Source organism: Dermacentor silvarum, chromosome 7 (genome assembly GCF_013339745.2).
Source record: "Dermacentor silvarum isolate Dsil-2018 chromosome 7, BIME_Dsil_1.4, whole genome shotgun sequence".
NCBI classification, from domain to species: domain Eukaryota; kingdom Metazoa; phylum Arthropoda; class Arachnida; order Ixodida; family Ixodidae; genus Dermacentor; species Dermacentor silvarum.
Genome location: NC_051160.1, coordinates 45,843,803 through 45,859,551, shown reverse-complemented (window position 1 = coordinate 45,859,551; position 15,749 = coordinate 45,843,803). Strand labels below are relative to the sequence as shown.

General features: G+C 42.5%; 1 protein-coding gene across 1 annotated transcript in view; it reads right to left on the bottom strand.

The window, feature by feature from the left end:
* Positions 1-66: 66 nt before the first annotated feature.
* The window catches only part of LOC119457993 (sodium/hydrogen exchanger 10-like), a 68,524-nt gene continuing 52,841 nt past the window's right edge, over positions 67-15,749 (bottom strand). Inside the window, 14 exon segments of the mRNA XM_037719781.2 lie at positions 67-3,029; positions 3,947-4,105; positions 5,826-5,846; positions 5,848-5,950; positions 5,952-5,995; positions 7,513-7,713; positions 8,290-8,487; positions 9,324-9,641; positions 10,743-10,841; positions 12,763-12,888; positions 13,641-13,805; positions 15,562-15,600; positions 15,602-15,685; positions 15,687-15,749. Of these exon segments, the coding sequence (XP_037575709.2) occupies positions 2,853-3,029; positions 3,947-4,105; positions 5,826-5,846; positions 5,848-5,950; positions 5,952-5,995; positions 7,513-7,713; positions 8,290-8,487; positions 9,324-9,641; positions 10,743-10,841; positions 12,763-12,888; positions 13,641-13,805; positions 15,562-15,600; positions 15,602-15,685; positions 15,687-15,749 (1,797 nt within the window). The 3' untranslated portion in view covers positions 67-2,852.

Below are 15,749 nucleotides of genomic sequence, written 5' to 3'. Positions count from 1 at the left end.
CAGCCGCACTTTCTGCTGACAGGAGCAACTGTGCGGTGCCACATGCACATCAATTAGAATGCAAACTTTTTTTCACATTTGTGTAATACAGTTTAATAAGTACAATGTGCATCATTTCAACATGGAACAGGCACAAACAATGCAAACAAATAACAAAGTAGACAAGTCAAACTTAACAAGATATGTTACAGCAAAAACAAAACAAGTCCTAAAAAGGAGCCCTGACAAACACCATCTATTACCAGCAAACGAAGCCAGTGAGCTGTCGCATGCTTTACTGAAAATTGCTTCTCAATCAATGCAGTTCATGTAGTGATCAGGACCAGTACCTGCAAGTGCCGTATGTGATTGGCCACTGTTGCTTGAATAGTCTTGCCATCATGGCAAATAAGGTAAGAAAATGCCAATTTGAAATGTTTAATGAATGCGGGCCTAGAATGTTAATAAACACTTGATCTCCTTTTCCAGCAACAACACGTTGCTTGTCTAGATAAAGGAAACAACTTGCTGGGTAAATAAAACGAACAAGGAAACAGAGGCACTACTTCAGTTTGAGTTGGCTTTTTGCAAATTATTTGTCCTGGCTAGTTGATAATTGGTAGTTATGTAGGTTTTTAATGTAAAACTAATGAAAATGCAATATAGACTGGCAAGTGCAAGTACTGTCTGCACCTGGGGGTGTTGATCACCTGGCGTCGCATTTGTGATTAGTCGCCTTTGGTGATTTTACTTTCTGAGCATGCTGACCGGCTATTCAGTAAATATAAATTTTATTAAAGAAATGCTTGTAGCTTGGTATGCTACCCATCTCTGTTAGATGTCCGTATCCTATCAAGTCTCCTGAATTTATCTAAAGTTTACGAATTTACGAACATTACATCGGTTTTACGAAAAGTGAATTCTGTTTGCTAAAAGGTTTCGCTTGCCAGTCCTGGAACCTTCCGTTGGAAGTCTTCTGATGGTGAAAAGACTGAACATGGGTATAAGCTTAAGGCAAGTTCATACAGACAAGTCCCTGGAACAGTCGCTGAAAAAGTCTGCGATCTGAAAGCAGTGTGTTGCTTGTCACTATTTGTGGTGCCAACTTTGTCGCTGCTTGTGTGCTTTGTATAAATTAATTAAATCATCTTTAATGTAGTGCGTTTGTATCCCTGAAAAGTTTGTAGCACCCAGGGCAAGCATTAAAAAAAAATGTTACAAGTTGCCATGTTACAAGAAGCTGCCAGATACTGCTGGTCCAAGCAATGCTTTGTAAGTTAACAAGGTGCAAAACACGGCTTTCTGAAACCAGAGTCTCTCTATTGTGAGCTTCGAGCAGGCCGTAGGCTATGTCTGATTGCGGTTCAAGTGCTTATTTTTAACAGATGTTGGGTCAGGGCCCCTCTAGGAGCAATGCATGTGACCTCTCGGATGCCATGATATGTGTGTGCTGCATTTGTAAGATCAGCATGGAGTCATGTGTGGCCATACTGTTCAGGTTAGCCTGAACTGTGCTACGTGCTTTGTGCCTCTTACACAACCAGTTCCACTTTATTACACAGTATTATGTGCAGCTTTCTTTATGGTGCATGGTCTGCAGTCCTTCGGCCACTGAAGCCATAACAAATTTTAGATGCTCAGCTGCCATTTTGGCTTACTGTCGGTGTAACGTACCTAGGCAACGGTCTGAATCTTAGACACTTCGACACATATTCAATGGATGTGCATGCTATGGACAAACATAAAAAGAACAAAGCATGTGCATTTTCAGCCTGCAGCCCCCCTTAAGTGTGTCACCGACATCTAGGATTGTTCGCGTGAGACGCACAAGTATAGTAGCTATGCTTGGCACTGGCTTTGACTACGTACGGCTCTTTCGAGCGGTTTGACCAGCACTGCGTTTCTGCTAGGCTACTTGTACATTGATCAGCCTAAGCTCCTCTTCTGCGATAGATGAGTGAAAATTGTCAAGACAAGTTGTATCACCGTGAGTTGGCTGTCACGTATGAGGTATATGTCGAGAGGTTTCAACGTGACAGTCAAATAGTCTCTTCAACAGTAAGAAATAAAGGGTGCTACGAAGTCGAGCATCCTAGATCTATGCCCTTCAGAGCAGGCCCATCATTCAGTGTTACACAAAAGGCTTAGGTGCTCCTTTATAAGCTCGGAAACACGCTCGCTGCACTCAAAAGGCTTTCAAAGGCAAGTGGCGCCACCTAGAAGTGGAAAGCGAAAATGACGGAGCAAAGCAGCCAGGTGGTGTTTTGCTCTCAGACAAATTTTTTTGTTTATAACAATGCTGGAAGTCTGTTTCCAATTTACAGACCTTACTAAGCCTGTCCTTTCTCTTAGAGGCAAGTGGTTTGGAAGAGGTTCCACCAAAAGACATAACGTCATGGCAGAATGATTTTCGTTCAGCAGGGAGTTGGAACAGCCTTTCGGCTCGAAATGCTCATAGGGCCCGTCTCGGCAGCCGATATGTGACCTACAAGTCACCTCCCGACCTTGACTAGGTCATAAAGCAGTCTTTGCCACTGATCAATGTGTGGCGCGTCTTTCATTCTAGCGGCACTTGTAATCTCACCGTCCATGTGACAAGGGTGGAACTGTTTGTCACCACCGCAGCATAGTCTCGTGTAGTTGCGAAGCAATGACAAAGCCGACGAACTGTTCTTGGTCAAAGTGTACGCAACTGCACAGTCACTGAGTGATGTCATCGACTCCGTCTGGACGTGCACCAGCAAATGTTGTCTGGCGTCGATTCCTTCTGGTGATAGCTCTGAAGTGGTGATGCTCCTTGGTAGTTGTGTAGAAGCTCGGCGCCCACACCACTTGGTTCACTCGTCAAGTCTCCCAGTGTTGTTGTCATGTGCTCAAAAGTGGCTGAACACAATCTCGGGTACAGACTTCCGAGTCGAGCCGTTGCTGGGGTTGCTGTCCTTGCTGTTGCCGCTATCCTTGCTGACATTACTGTCCTTACTGGCAATGCTGTTTTTGCTCTTAGTGCTCGCTCTGCTCTGCATCTCGGGTGTCTTGGGCCCCGAGTTGTCCTGCAAAACGGAACATGATTGTCAAGGAGTGTCCTTTCATAAATAGTGCATTGGCAGAAGCATTCGAAAGAGACTACTTGGAAGGCATAATTGCTGGGCCAGTTGGTGAGGCATTTCTAAATGGATGTTAAGAACAAACAGACACACATACATTTGTCGGTCTTTTCTGTGTGTGTGTTGTCTGTTTGCATCCATTTTCCATTTAGGAATACAAAAAGAGGTTGCCTATCAAACACTGACCATTGTGTCCTCTTCATTGCATTAAAGTTTAAACCCAAAAGCTCTAAATTATAATGCCACGTGTCACATGTTAAAATAAATAGTTTAGCAGCATAACCATTAATGGTAACACTGATCTAAAGATTTTCTCAGCACTCATTAGCTTTGGATCAGCACATTTGTGAACATGCAACTCACAAGGGTCAACGTCTCATTGAAAAGCGAACATAAGCTGGAAAGCCAGGCAAAATGCATGTATAATTTTAATTTGATAAACTTTATTCAATGTTTAAAAGTGTTAGTTGCTGTCCTCAATTGCTTCTGTAGAAAAAAGAATTATAAAAAGCTGCCAATGGTGTTGTTAAATGTGACATTATATTCTTGTTATTTAATATATCATAAACACAATTTTATTGCATTTCAGTGTTGCACATTATTCCAACCTGGATTTAATCTTTGGTAGGCCTCATTGCCACAGCAATTTATTGTATTTAAGGGCTCTAAGACCAAATCACATAATGAAATCAACCTTGGCTGGGCAGTGCAGGTATTATAATTCTCATATACACCAGTACCTTTATTAAAAAATTAGAGGAATACTAAAAGAACATGATAAAGGTGAATTGGACACAACACTATCATCTGTCTTAAAAGGTATGTGATAATCATGTGTAACACGGCAAAGGTATGTTACAAACCTGCAGGTCGTTCACGTTGCCATAGCTGTCGATTCTCTCCATGCGGCAGAACATGGACATCCGCCGGTTGTTACGGTCGTGCGCATTGCTCGCATTGAGGTTGCCCGAAGCTTGCTCGGTCGGACCAAAGCGTACCCGGAATTTGTCGGTCCAAGATTTCTGCATAGAGACATTAGCACATCTTACGATGCATGTAATAGTGTTGGTCCTTGTGCCACTTCAGAGTAACCAAAGGGCCGGTTAATCATAGCAGAAGTTGGTCTCTTCGATTGCACATGTCGAGAGAGAGAGATTGTGGTTGTGAAGAGGAAGAGGCGCACGTCGTTAGCAGACCGCTATCTGACGACTTTGTATTGGGTCCTCAGCCTGGCGTAAAACAGCACAGCTCTGATTATAAGAGCAGATTTAGCCTTTTTTATGAGACACTGGGACTGGACACCTGACTTTAGAGATGCCCACAACATGGAGGACCTAGTGTATTCATACTTTCTTCTCTTCATCATCATCACTCTTTTTCTCCTCTGTTCCCCTTTCCCAGTTCAGGACTGCGTGCTAGAATAAGCTATAGCTCAGACCAAACTCTTAGCCCTTTTGTAAATAAATCCTCTCTCTCGTACAGTTTGTCACAGAAAATTTTTAAAATTGAATTGTAATGCCTAATCTAAGCAAATGGACGTGAAGGAACGCGTAAAGGCACAAAGCATCACTTGTTCAAGATGTAAATGTGTCGTAGCTGAACAGTCTGCCTGTATAACGCAGGAATTTTCAGTATTTTTCGTGGTGGAGTAGTGCGCAATGCCTGTTAATGTGCTCTTGGCACACAGAAATAAAAGCCGAGTTGGACTACTGAAAGCTGTCGCTATTGGCAGCAATAAGCAATTTTATCCAAATTCGACAATATCCATCGGCAACCATGTTTTAGAAAATGCCATTCCCCCACCATGCGTCTATATCTCGAGCATGCGATGCAGGTACAGCTGATTTGCCTGTGTCATGAGATACTAATCAGCTTTCAACAAACAAGCGGGTGCATGTTTCTGTATCTAGCTTACCCCGCTATATAGCTTTTCTCTCTTTACTATCAGTGGTGACCATCAGCCACGAGCAATAGTGGAAGAAGTGTGTGCAAGGGGTTTTCAGAGTAATACTATGGAGAATTTTCATTCATCGTGAAACCAAGGAAGAGCACGAGATGTGCATTCTGCACTGCTTGTGCCTTGCAATATGGACTTGTCACACAACGGAAGAGTGATTTTGTTGCACCGTTTGGCTTGACGAAGCATCCAGGATGACGTCACTGCCAAGAGAAGCAGCCGCATTAGTGCAACATTCCTTTAAACAGAGCAGCGGTAACGATGGCATGTGCGCGGAGTTTTGGTTCGCCTGTTTCTTTACTGCAGCAATAAAACCCAATTTACAAGCCCTTCAATCTGACTCCTGCTTTCGAGGTCTCCCAGATCTGGCAGGTATTTAACATGCCCATGCACCATGTCTTACTGAACTTACTCCAGCATTTGTTACTGTAAACACTTCTCAAGCTCTTACTGTTCAGCAGGATACAGTAAAAGTGTCAGGGTACAGTGTACATAGTGCAGTCCACTGTCAAAAGGAACAAACATAGCGTAGAGCACATGCATGCATTCTCCTCTGGCAAGTGTGGAAACGGCCAGACTTGCAGCAGATTACTTGTAGTTGATGCCGCTGGCATCTTTCTACACACCCGTGCAATGAATTTGCATAGTTTCAGAGGGAACTTGCAGCTGGACTGCCAGCAAAGTGAGGGCCGCGCATTGGTGCTTCCCTTTAACAGTGGACTGCACCTGTACGTGGCACACCACGGGGGTGCGCAGGTGTTGCAGGAAGCGCTGTAAGAACTCACAGGCTTGTCCTCGTTCTGGTGGATCGTTTTTGTCGGTGACAAAGGACGGGTTGTCGAGACCCAGCTTGTCGCCGGTGCTGAACATGGAGAGACGCCGCTTGCCGGCGGTCAGCTGGGAAGGGTCCGGCGTTCGACATGAACCGCCGCCGGAAGTTGTCTGACCATGACCGCTGAGCAATGAAATTGAAGAGGAGAGAGAGAGAGGAAAGCTGTAGAATGACACTTGCAATGCCGTCATCACAGTATATTGCACGAAATGTTTACCGAAAACATGACTCTGTGGTGAGAATGTTATTATTACAGCAACCTTTAAAGAAATTTTGCACTTACTGCTGCTTTGGTTTAGTCAAAATTTCTCAACAAGATTGCAATTTTTGGTCTGTGTTGTTCAGTAAAGTACTTGAAATCTTTGCTTGCTTGGTTTGTGCCAGGAAAAATAAAAGAACTATCATTATATGTGCACCTTTATGTCAGAGAAGCAGGCTGTTGCAAAGATGTGGGCTGATTATACTGCCGGTAGGCAATAAAGGTCCGGACAAACGAGGCACACAATGATGTAAAATGTTTTACTGAATGATTAAGGCTAATGTATCGTTGTTGTGAAATTTGAGTGAGAACAGACCAGTGATAACTGCAAAAATTTTTGATAGCTTGTAGAATAAATATTCAAGCACTGTAGAGCCCTGCTCAAGCTATATATATGGTAAATTCCTTCATGTACTCTCAGTATAAATAAAAATGTGATTGAGACAAAATGAACACGAGGGCATTAGTATTTGCTAGCGCTGCATGGCAGTCGTAAACATTAGCATCTGGGCCATGCAATGTTAATACGCTACAGTCTCATGTTGTGATATGTAAGAGGTACTCTCGTTCCTCGCCATTCATGTTTGCACCCACTCTCCACCCCACTGTTCCTATTTCATGTGTTATGAAGGGGAAACAGGAACCTGTTCATATTCCCATGTTTATGTTTAAAATTTATGTCGATAGCACAATGCTTTATTGACAATAAAGGCTGGGCTATGTTGGTTTGCAAATCAGCATTTGCGCATCCATGCCAGGATATGTTACGCAGCAAGTTCAAATGCAAGCTATGCTTTATGCAGTGTATTATAACAACCTACACATTAAAAGTTAAAGATAATTTTCTTTTAGAAATGCTTAGCTGAGGGGTGCTCAAAATGTGTGCAATTTACAGTAGTCAATGCTTGCCATCTGTGACAATCGAAATGTGCAACTGTGATTGGAATCTTTCTTTCCCTGTACGTAATCTGGTCATATGCCAACTGTCAGGTTTTATAATGTCATTAATGTCAAAGCAATTATGGTTGGAAACTTGCACAATAGGCTCGACTTTAGTGGCAATAGACTCAAGTTGCCAACCAAGCAGTGATTTATTGAACTCTTACACGTACCTCAAAGTTACACACGAGTTGTGAGGGATGCTATAATGGTGAGCTACAGACTAATTTTAACAATCGTCACAGCCTGCCTCCATTAAATGGCAGCTGGATAATTAAATAACTGCCTCTCGTTCATGAAACGAGCATCATGACCATTAAGCCAAACTTGAGATGACACGAACTTCATTGTGAAGGACTTTGATGCGGTTGAAAAATTTCATCATTGCACGACTATGATGACTACAAACAATGACTAAGATCGCACTGCACAGTACACTTACCACTCGAGTTTCATCGTCGTCACCTCTGTCGATCATGACGGACTGCCTCCGGCGTACGTCGTGGAGCAGGCACAGGCCGAAGTTGTTCATGACGCTGGCTCGCCGCTGCTGACCGGTGCCGGACCAGTCCAGGCTGGCATCTGGCATGAAGTTCTCATCTCCCACAATCACTAGGATTGTGCGGTCGTTGTACACGTTTTTCTGCGCCAGCACGAAGAAAAACAAAATGTGCAGCAGTCATTTGCAAGGAACAGTACATTATTAAATTTTGTCGCTCTGTGACTTTGCAGTTTTCATGTGTGCCACAACATGGGAGATTGTTGAGGCAGTGAAGGTTAAAATGTGAAAGTTGGCATGAGCAACCAGAAAAAGGTAAACAAGCCAGCGATGGATCGAACTAGTTTAAATACTAGGTGAAACTTTCTATTGTGAGTAAAAAACTGGTCTTCTGAGGATATTGGCCTTGCATCATCACGTTATGCTCATGCTTACGCATGATATGGAGATTATAGCTAAAAGCTTCATTTGTTTACTCAGCCTAGGCATTGCCTTTTTGTGTCTAGTATTTGGTGACCTGCAGCTCTCAGATGTAAATCTTCATGATTGTGCTTAACCACAGTACCAATTCTGTGTGGTAGATGTATAAAATACCTTAAGGCAGAGTATTGTGGGTATTGTAGTATTTGCTAACAAGTTCAAGGCACTAAGGCTGCATCATCCCAGCAATGAGCCATATGGAAGTGAGTGATAGCATAAGACTCGCTATGAATGGCATACCCTGATAGTGATAGAGTAGACAGAGCTTGGAATGCAGACAGGGCCGAGGAATTCATCTGAGTTGTTAACGTCGGTAGCCACGCCCTGGACCAGGATGACGTCCGTCATGGAGGGTCGCACCAGGTAGCTGTTCACCGCGCTCAAGTCGGGCAGGAACGCATGGTCCAGGTGCATCATCAGCTTGTTCTGAGACCAGTTCTGCACCGAAACAACACACAAGGTCACACGGCAAACATGTAGAAGCAACTTAGATCCAGCCTGCTGATTTTGACAAGGCAGCAAAAAAGAAAAAGAAACGATGATGGGACAAAATGTAGACAATATGAAAAGAAAGCAGAGCAGTAGTGAAAGACTGAGGCGGAAAAAGCAGTATGGAAGGGTGAATATTTGATAACATTAGATAGTGAGGTAATGACAAAACAAATAATATAGTATGATGAAGTGAAAAAGAAAAAAATATTAGGTGAACTTTCAAAAGCATGATGGCAACACAGCTAGGTGAAAAGACAGTGCAGTCGGACAAGAAGGCGCGTACGAGCATGCAGTAGGAGCAATGATGAGAGCTTTAATATAGCTGGCACTTCAGTAGCCAAGTTTTTGTGAAGCCACTGCTAATAAAAAACACTGCATTGCATATTCTATTACAGTGTAATCTGCTTACTAATCATGCTACTTGTATAGTGAAAATAGTGAGGGATATAACCTACTACATCTTGTATTGATGTGTGAAATTATCTCAGATATAAATTGACTGAGTTTTAAAGATCACACATTTTTAGATTTATTTAGACAGACGGCTTTGTGAATGTTCAACCACTAGATTGCAGTGTAAAGGATCTGTGTTATCGTGTGTGCAGCTGATGAACATGCAGGAGAACTTGCATGTGTCCACTCGCTTTACCTGAACTTTTCTATTGTGATTGAACTGGTTTCAAGTCTCACCTAAAAGGCCGAAACTTGATGCTTATTGAGTGCAGCTACGAGTTGCATACGAGCTTGTTCTCATTTTGTGTAAACACCTGTTTTCATCTCACCTCATACTTGGGCTCCAAGGTTAGAATGCTGCGGGCCACTTTGAGCGCACAGCTGCGCCACAGACGGTACTCCAGTGACGGTAGCCTATTGAAACGCGTCAGCGCCTCGAGCATGACTGCCTGGCTCAGGTGGAAGGCTCGCACGTCCGTGTCGCAGGTGGCGCGCGTCTGCCGGGGCTTGCGCGTAAGCACCCCCAGCTCGCCGAGGATGGCTCCCACGGTCAGCAAGTCCTGGAGTTGCCCCTCGCTCACGAACCAGTGGTACGAATCTGTGTTGGGCAGGCTACCGCTGTCGTTCTCCGTCACCTTGCCTTCCACCTGTATGGGCAGAAGCGGAGGGGGTCGGGAACGAAGTCGAGCTAACAGAAGTCATTTGTTGCATCGCAGGATCGAAATTTGAACCAGTTTTTTGATGGTGCATTTTCGGTTCGAGTGTAGTAGCACACATAGAGAGAGAAGGAAACAAATAAGTACACTGCTGCAGTTAAAAACTACTTGTTCCACTGGATGCAGCGTGCCCCAACTGCCTGGCTTGAATGACGGAAGCAGGTGCTTGCCATTTATAGTATGAATTCATCCAGCACCTTGCAACCAAAATAATCCCGTCTATTTTCTAAAGCATGTAAAGCCTTAAAACACATGTATTATAGGATAAAGCATTATGCCATGTGACAACCCTTTGTAAAAAATAAAGAACTTAATATTTCTATGAAACTGAATGTTCATGTAGAATGCGTATTCAAAAGCAAACACCCATGGAACAGAAACAAGAAACAAGTAACAAAAGCACTAAAAATTTAATCGAATCATAACTGATTAACTACACTCCTTGGCCTGCAAAACTGCTTAATTAGGAGCAACTAAATTATTATTTGTAATAAATTATTTATGCAAGAAGGACACATGTTTTAAGCCTGTTCAAACTCGATGTGGGCACCTCACTTCAAGATGAAATGAAGGTCAAGTAAAACTTGGTAAACACTAAAGGAAAACATTAGGTCGAGCGAGATTGATAGATTGCGCATCTGTAATAATAAATTCGTGATTCGTATGAGAACAGACCTTCTGTATGTGAGAAAATGACGAAAATGGTAGTGGTGTCACTTGTTGCGGACTACGGTACCCCTGACGTGACGTCAGCACTGGCTGATCCACAGAGAGTGGCATAGAGGGAGGTCACTCGGAGATTATGTCAATGCGTCTGTTTTGGAATGGGTGGTTAAAATTGAGAAGCAGCAGTGGGACCTTCGGCGGCAATGGTTTACGCAACGAAGTGATATATTGACACACAGAAATCGCTGATAGACTTCTGGACGAATAATCTATCGATCTAGCTTGACTTAAAATTTTCCTTTAGTGTCCCTATAAGTTTATGGATCTTGTGCAACAGCAGGTTGAAGTGACAGAGCAGCTGCTTACCTTGACGACACCACAAACAATGACGTAGATTCCACTTGGCTCATCACCCTCTTTGCCTATGCTCCATCCCGATGGGAAGGTCTGTAGCGTTGCCCTCTCCTGCAAGAACCAGACATTAGTGACTGCAAATGAGCAGATGAGGCAGGAAATACTTAGCAAGTCCCTAGGCACGTAATTTGAAAACCCTGTACACCTAAGCTGCTACATTCTGGTTAAAGCAGTATTACACAGTATCAGTTGTATTAACATGCTATCAGTTCTCTGTGCATGGTAGCTTCCACACTTGTGCACATAGCAGTTGTGAACTTAAGGAACTTATTCCCTTATTCCCTGTTACCTTATTCACTAGGGCATCACCTACTCAGTTTCGATTTATGAATGCTACCTCCTCAAAATGCTGTGCTGCATCTCAGAAAACATTCCAGAACAGGATTCTTTCCTGTTCTGGGATCTTTTCCTGCATTAATGCACCCATGTGATGGCAAAAACATCTGTACAACTACTTTGCTGTTTGCAAACTGGCACTGAACACTGACCACCACATGTTTGCAGTATAGTCACACTGCTTCATCATTAAGACCCTAAGATGATGGCTGTACTCTGCCGCTGCTTCTAAAAACCGTTGATGCAGCATAATTATGGTGGAAGCCTGGCAGATTAAAGAAATGTGTGAAACAGGTGTGGGAGAGTCATGTCTATATATCGGCAAAATAATTTTGATGCGGCCGGACAAGCAGCAATGACTCGGTTCTCTAAGGTGCATGTGCACTGAAAAGCAAGTAACATGATGTCGACACCCGAAAGTGTTGTGAAGTGATCACCAATGAGGTCTACAAACAATAGACCCTTTTCATTATTGTAAAGCTAGCTTTCCTGCAAGGCAGTTTGCTCAACTAATGGTGGCATAGTCATTTATGCGAACAGTGTGTACAAGCACAGTTTGCTTGTATTATGACGTGGAAAATGTAGATGTTGCTCTTGTGATGAAACCATGTGCAAGAGAAATCCCTGCATGCTCAGCTAGGATTTCCATCTTCATTTGAACAATCACTGGTGCTGCCATTAGTTGGGCCAATGTGTAGTGCAGAGAAGCGCATTTGCAAATTAGGAAATGATTTTATTCGGGCCCTTGAAGACCAGAACCCATAAAACATAGGACAGCTAACTGAAATTGTAAAGCCAATGACAGGCAATTTGTACTTGCTGTATTGTGCTTTAACTGTTAGTGTGAAAACATGGACTGTACGCTTAGGGAATTATGTCTTGGAAGTTAAATTTGGAACAAGGTACAGGCAATGCCACACTGTTTACATCTTCCCTTTTGATCATCTGGCACCGAATAATCGCTGTGAGCAGGCCCACATGTGAAAAGTTAGAAAGTATAGGGATTTTAATCTGATAGCATTTGATGAGATAGTCATCAGCCTTCCTTCCTTCATAACATTGGCTCAAAACTTCCAGCATGTCGATCTTGCGGGCAGTGTAATCAGAGATGTGGTTGGCTCCATTCTGATACCAGCGCACAATAAGTGTCCTTCACAGAGGTTGTAATGTGACAGAGACATTAAGAATTATAAAATGAGTGTAGTGCTTAATCACAGGCTTTGTGCATAGAACTGTAGTTCCGTTTGGACTACGGACTGCGATGTGAAATAGCCACTGGTATAGAGACATGTACGGATGATGCATCATTGGTAGGCAATCAGATCGTGTGGTTATGAAGAGTACGCATGTAGCATCAGTAGATTGAGGTCATAAGGGTTTGGTATCCAGTATCCAAGGTTGTAATTGTTACTGGTTAACCAGGGGATGTGGAGAAAGTTCGTGTGTATGCCAATGCATAATCATTAAATGACAGGATGCCATAATGCCATTGCATTAACCTCGCTCATGTTTAGCATCTGGACTTCTGAGGTTCTTGTACAGCATTTTAAATAATTGGCACAAAACTACCTGACGACAGTAATTCTATTGTACATTTTCTTGTGAAAAAAAAAAAAAGCAAGAGGACCACACTGACCTTGAAATAATTGAACATTTCCTCATTGCCCTTGATCCAGTTGACATTCCTGAGCAGCTCAGTGGGTGGTGCTGGTACAATGCTTGTGGGTGCAGAGTGTAGGCGCATCATTTTCTCTTCTATGGACTGCACCGAAAAAGAATTATAATACAGTGCAATTTACAGTTTTTGTACATGCAAATCAAATGAAATGAACGTATGAGAAAACTCATAATATGTATTCATAGATGGATTCAAATGGTCTTTTGATGATGATGTGTTGGCACACACAGAGCTAAATAATCAGTCTGAATTTGTTCCTCTTAGCTAATCAGACCTTTAAATTATGAAAAATTTGACCAAAATGCTTTTATTTGGTACAATGGAAGCATGAAAAGTTGAGTTTCAATAGTGATTTTGATATCACAGGTGTTCAAATCTTGAGAAAGCACAACACACTTCACTGATGAAGGATTAAAATTTAGTCTCACTGACTTCACATGTCCTGAGCAATGATGTTTGATGCTGTTCTTTACAGCCGCCATGGATTCAATGCATTTTGGTACGCATGCATGAAACGCGAGTTTCGTATTCTTGGGGCCCAAATTTGTCATGTTACTAATGCACTGTAACCACAATTCAAGCAATTTACTGGGAATCTACAGTCAGCATCAAACGCTTACCAACTACTGGATCTAAGAGGAAGCTGGACATTGTAGTGTTGTACTGTCTTACTCGCTACAGTCGCATGATGCTGTGAAATCCAACATTCTCTCAAATCTCATGGTTCATAAACTTTGGATGACTACTGCACAGCTTCCATGGCTATGGCAGTCTTTGCTTTGGCAAAAGAAAAAAAGTAAATTAACAAATAAATAAAAAGCATTTGGGTTGCATACCTCCATGAGCGAATGGAAAACGCCATCGTCCAGCATGCCGGCCTCTTTTAGTTCAATCAGCTCATCACGGGTTGTGTTGAGGACGTGACGCACAGCACGGCGGGTTTTCACTGCCACTGCCACCTTGGGATACTTCTCCTGAAGAGCTGCCAGCTCACGGACAATCTGCGCAAGCATCACGATGGTACACTTTTCAGTACTGTCAGCAAGCATTTAGCATTCGATCGCCATAATGCTTGTCGCAGTGCTCCTGTAGTCTGACATTATTTACCATATCTACTTATTCAGCATACTGTCGAACCTTGAGAAAACAGACATGGATATAACGAATTATCAGATATAACAAAGGAATCTAAAACGTTTCTCACTGGTATCAACATGTAACAAATATGTGCTTCATGACATGAATGCAGTGCTATGTACTGAAGTTTAGGAAGATAGGTGTGTGGTTAACGAAAAGATGTACAAACACAGGCGCTGTGTTACCGTTAACCGTCAACAAATTTTTCTTTTGACCACACACCTGTCTTCCCGCACTTCAGTGCTTCGTGTTGCATTCACATCATTAACTTAGACCAACTCGCCCAAATCGTTATCCTTATTGAATATATGCTTATAAGAAATATAGAATATAACGAAGTTATTTTTGTGTTAGATGCGACTTCATTATAGTTAGGGTTGACTGTGCTAGCTTGGTGCGTAATAGAAACATTTATTTAAAAAAATTATGAAATGTACTGCAATTTATGTGCCCCACTGCATGAAATTATTACACAGCTATTGTGTAGGTTTATTTTTTTTTTACAACTGGTATGCTGACTGGGTAGCTGCACCTGACTGGCATCACTATCAGTGAGGTGGCATCAATCGGTGAAACATGTTTGTCTATACGTATTTAACTACGATAGGTTAAGCACAAAATAAATATCAGCTCTGTAAAATAATTACAATGTGCACTTATATTCCAGGAATATGTGTTTAAGAGCAGTGCTGTCGAGAGCATTACCCGCCGGGGTGGCTCAGTCAGCTAAGGCATTGTGCTGCTGAGCACGAGATCGCGGAATCGAATCCCGGCTGCGGCGGCCGCATTTCGTTGGAGGCGAAATGCAAAAATGCCCGTGTGCTTGCGTTGTAGTGCACGTTAAAGAACCTCAGGTGGTCAAAATTATTCCGGAGCCCTCCACTACAGCATGCCTCATAATCAGAACTGGTTCTGGCACAAAAAAAAACAACCCAGAAAGAAGAAGAAGAAAAGTCAAGAGCATTTAAATATGAAGGAACAGTGGTTTAACTCTAGCTTTGATACAAGAAAATAAGAACCTATGTGGTTTTTGTGGTTTTTATGGAATTAAAAAGTGGTATAAGAAACATAGCCTCATGTTACAAAAAGAACAAGAGCGTTTGAACAAGGACTAGAAAGAAAGACAGCTCTAAAGTTTTATGTCTAACCTAGAAGTAGTTAAATGAGAAACACTTTGCTAACTTGAAGCTGTTTTCTATCAATTGAGAAGGACAGCGCAAAAAGGTGGGAAGCATCCATCCACCATACAAATCTTCAATAAAGCTTGAACCTGGTTAACTGAATTTCATCTAGACCCTCCCTGAAAGTTTAGTTGTACAAGGAAATAGTACTTTTTTTATTGACTTAGGTTGAGCTAATTGCAGGACACATCGCACACTCGAGTTTCATCTTTAATCATCATTTATTAACCATTGGTGTTAGATGTACTACTTACTTTGGTAAAGCTACAAATAATTACTAATAAAAGATAATTAAATGAGACAAATAAGACATTTTGTGCGATCAATGCCATTGTATCCCTCGAAGTTGACAATTAAATAGATGTGGAAAGAACTTGCACTCCTGGAGACCTGTTTTATGACAAATATTGTTCTCTCGTCGAGTATTCTCTCTGCTCACCTCTAGCCTGCTGTCTCCACAGATCTTTCTAAGCTTCTCAGGCGATTGGCTGGTAGTCCACCATGTGGTCCAGGAACTTGCTGACCTCATACTGGCCCATCATGAAGCCACGGCCAATGTCGTAAGCCAGCCGTGAGCTGCTCATTCACCCGATGAGTCACCACACCAGCCACCTTTGTTCCCACAGG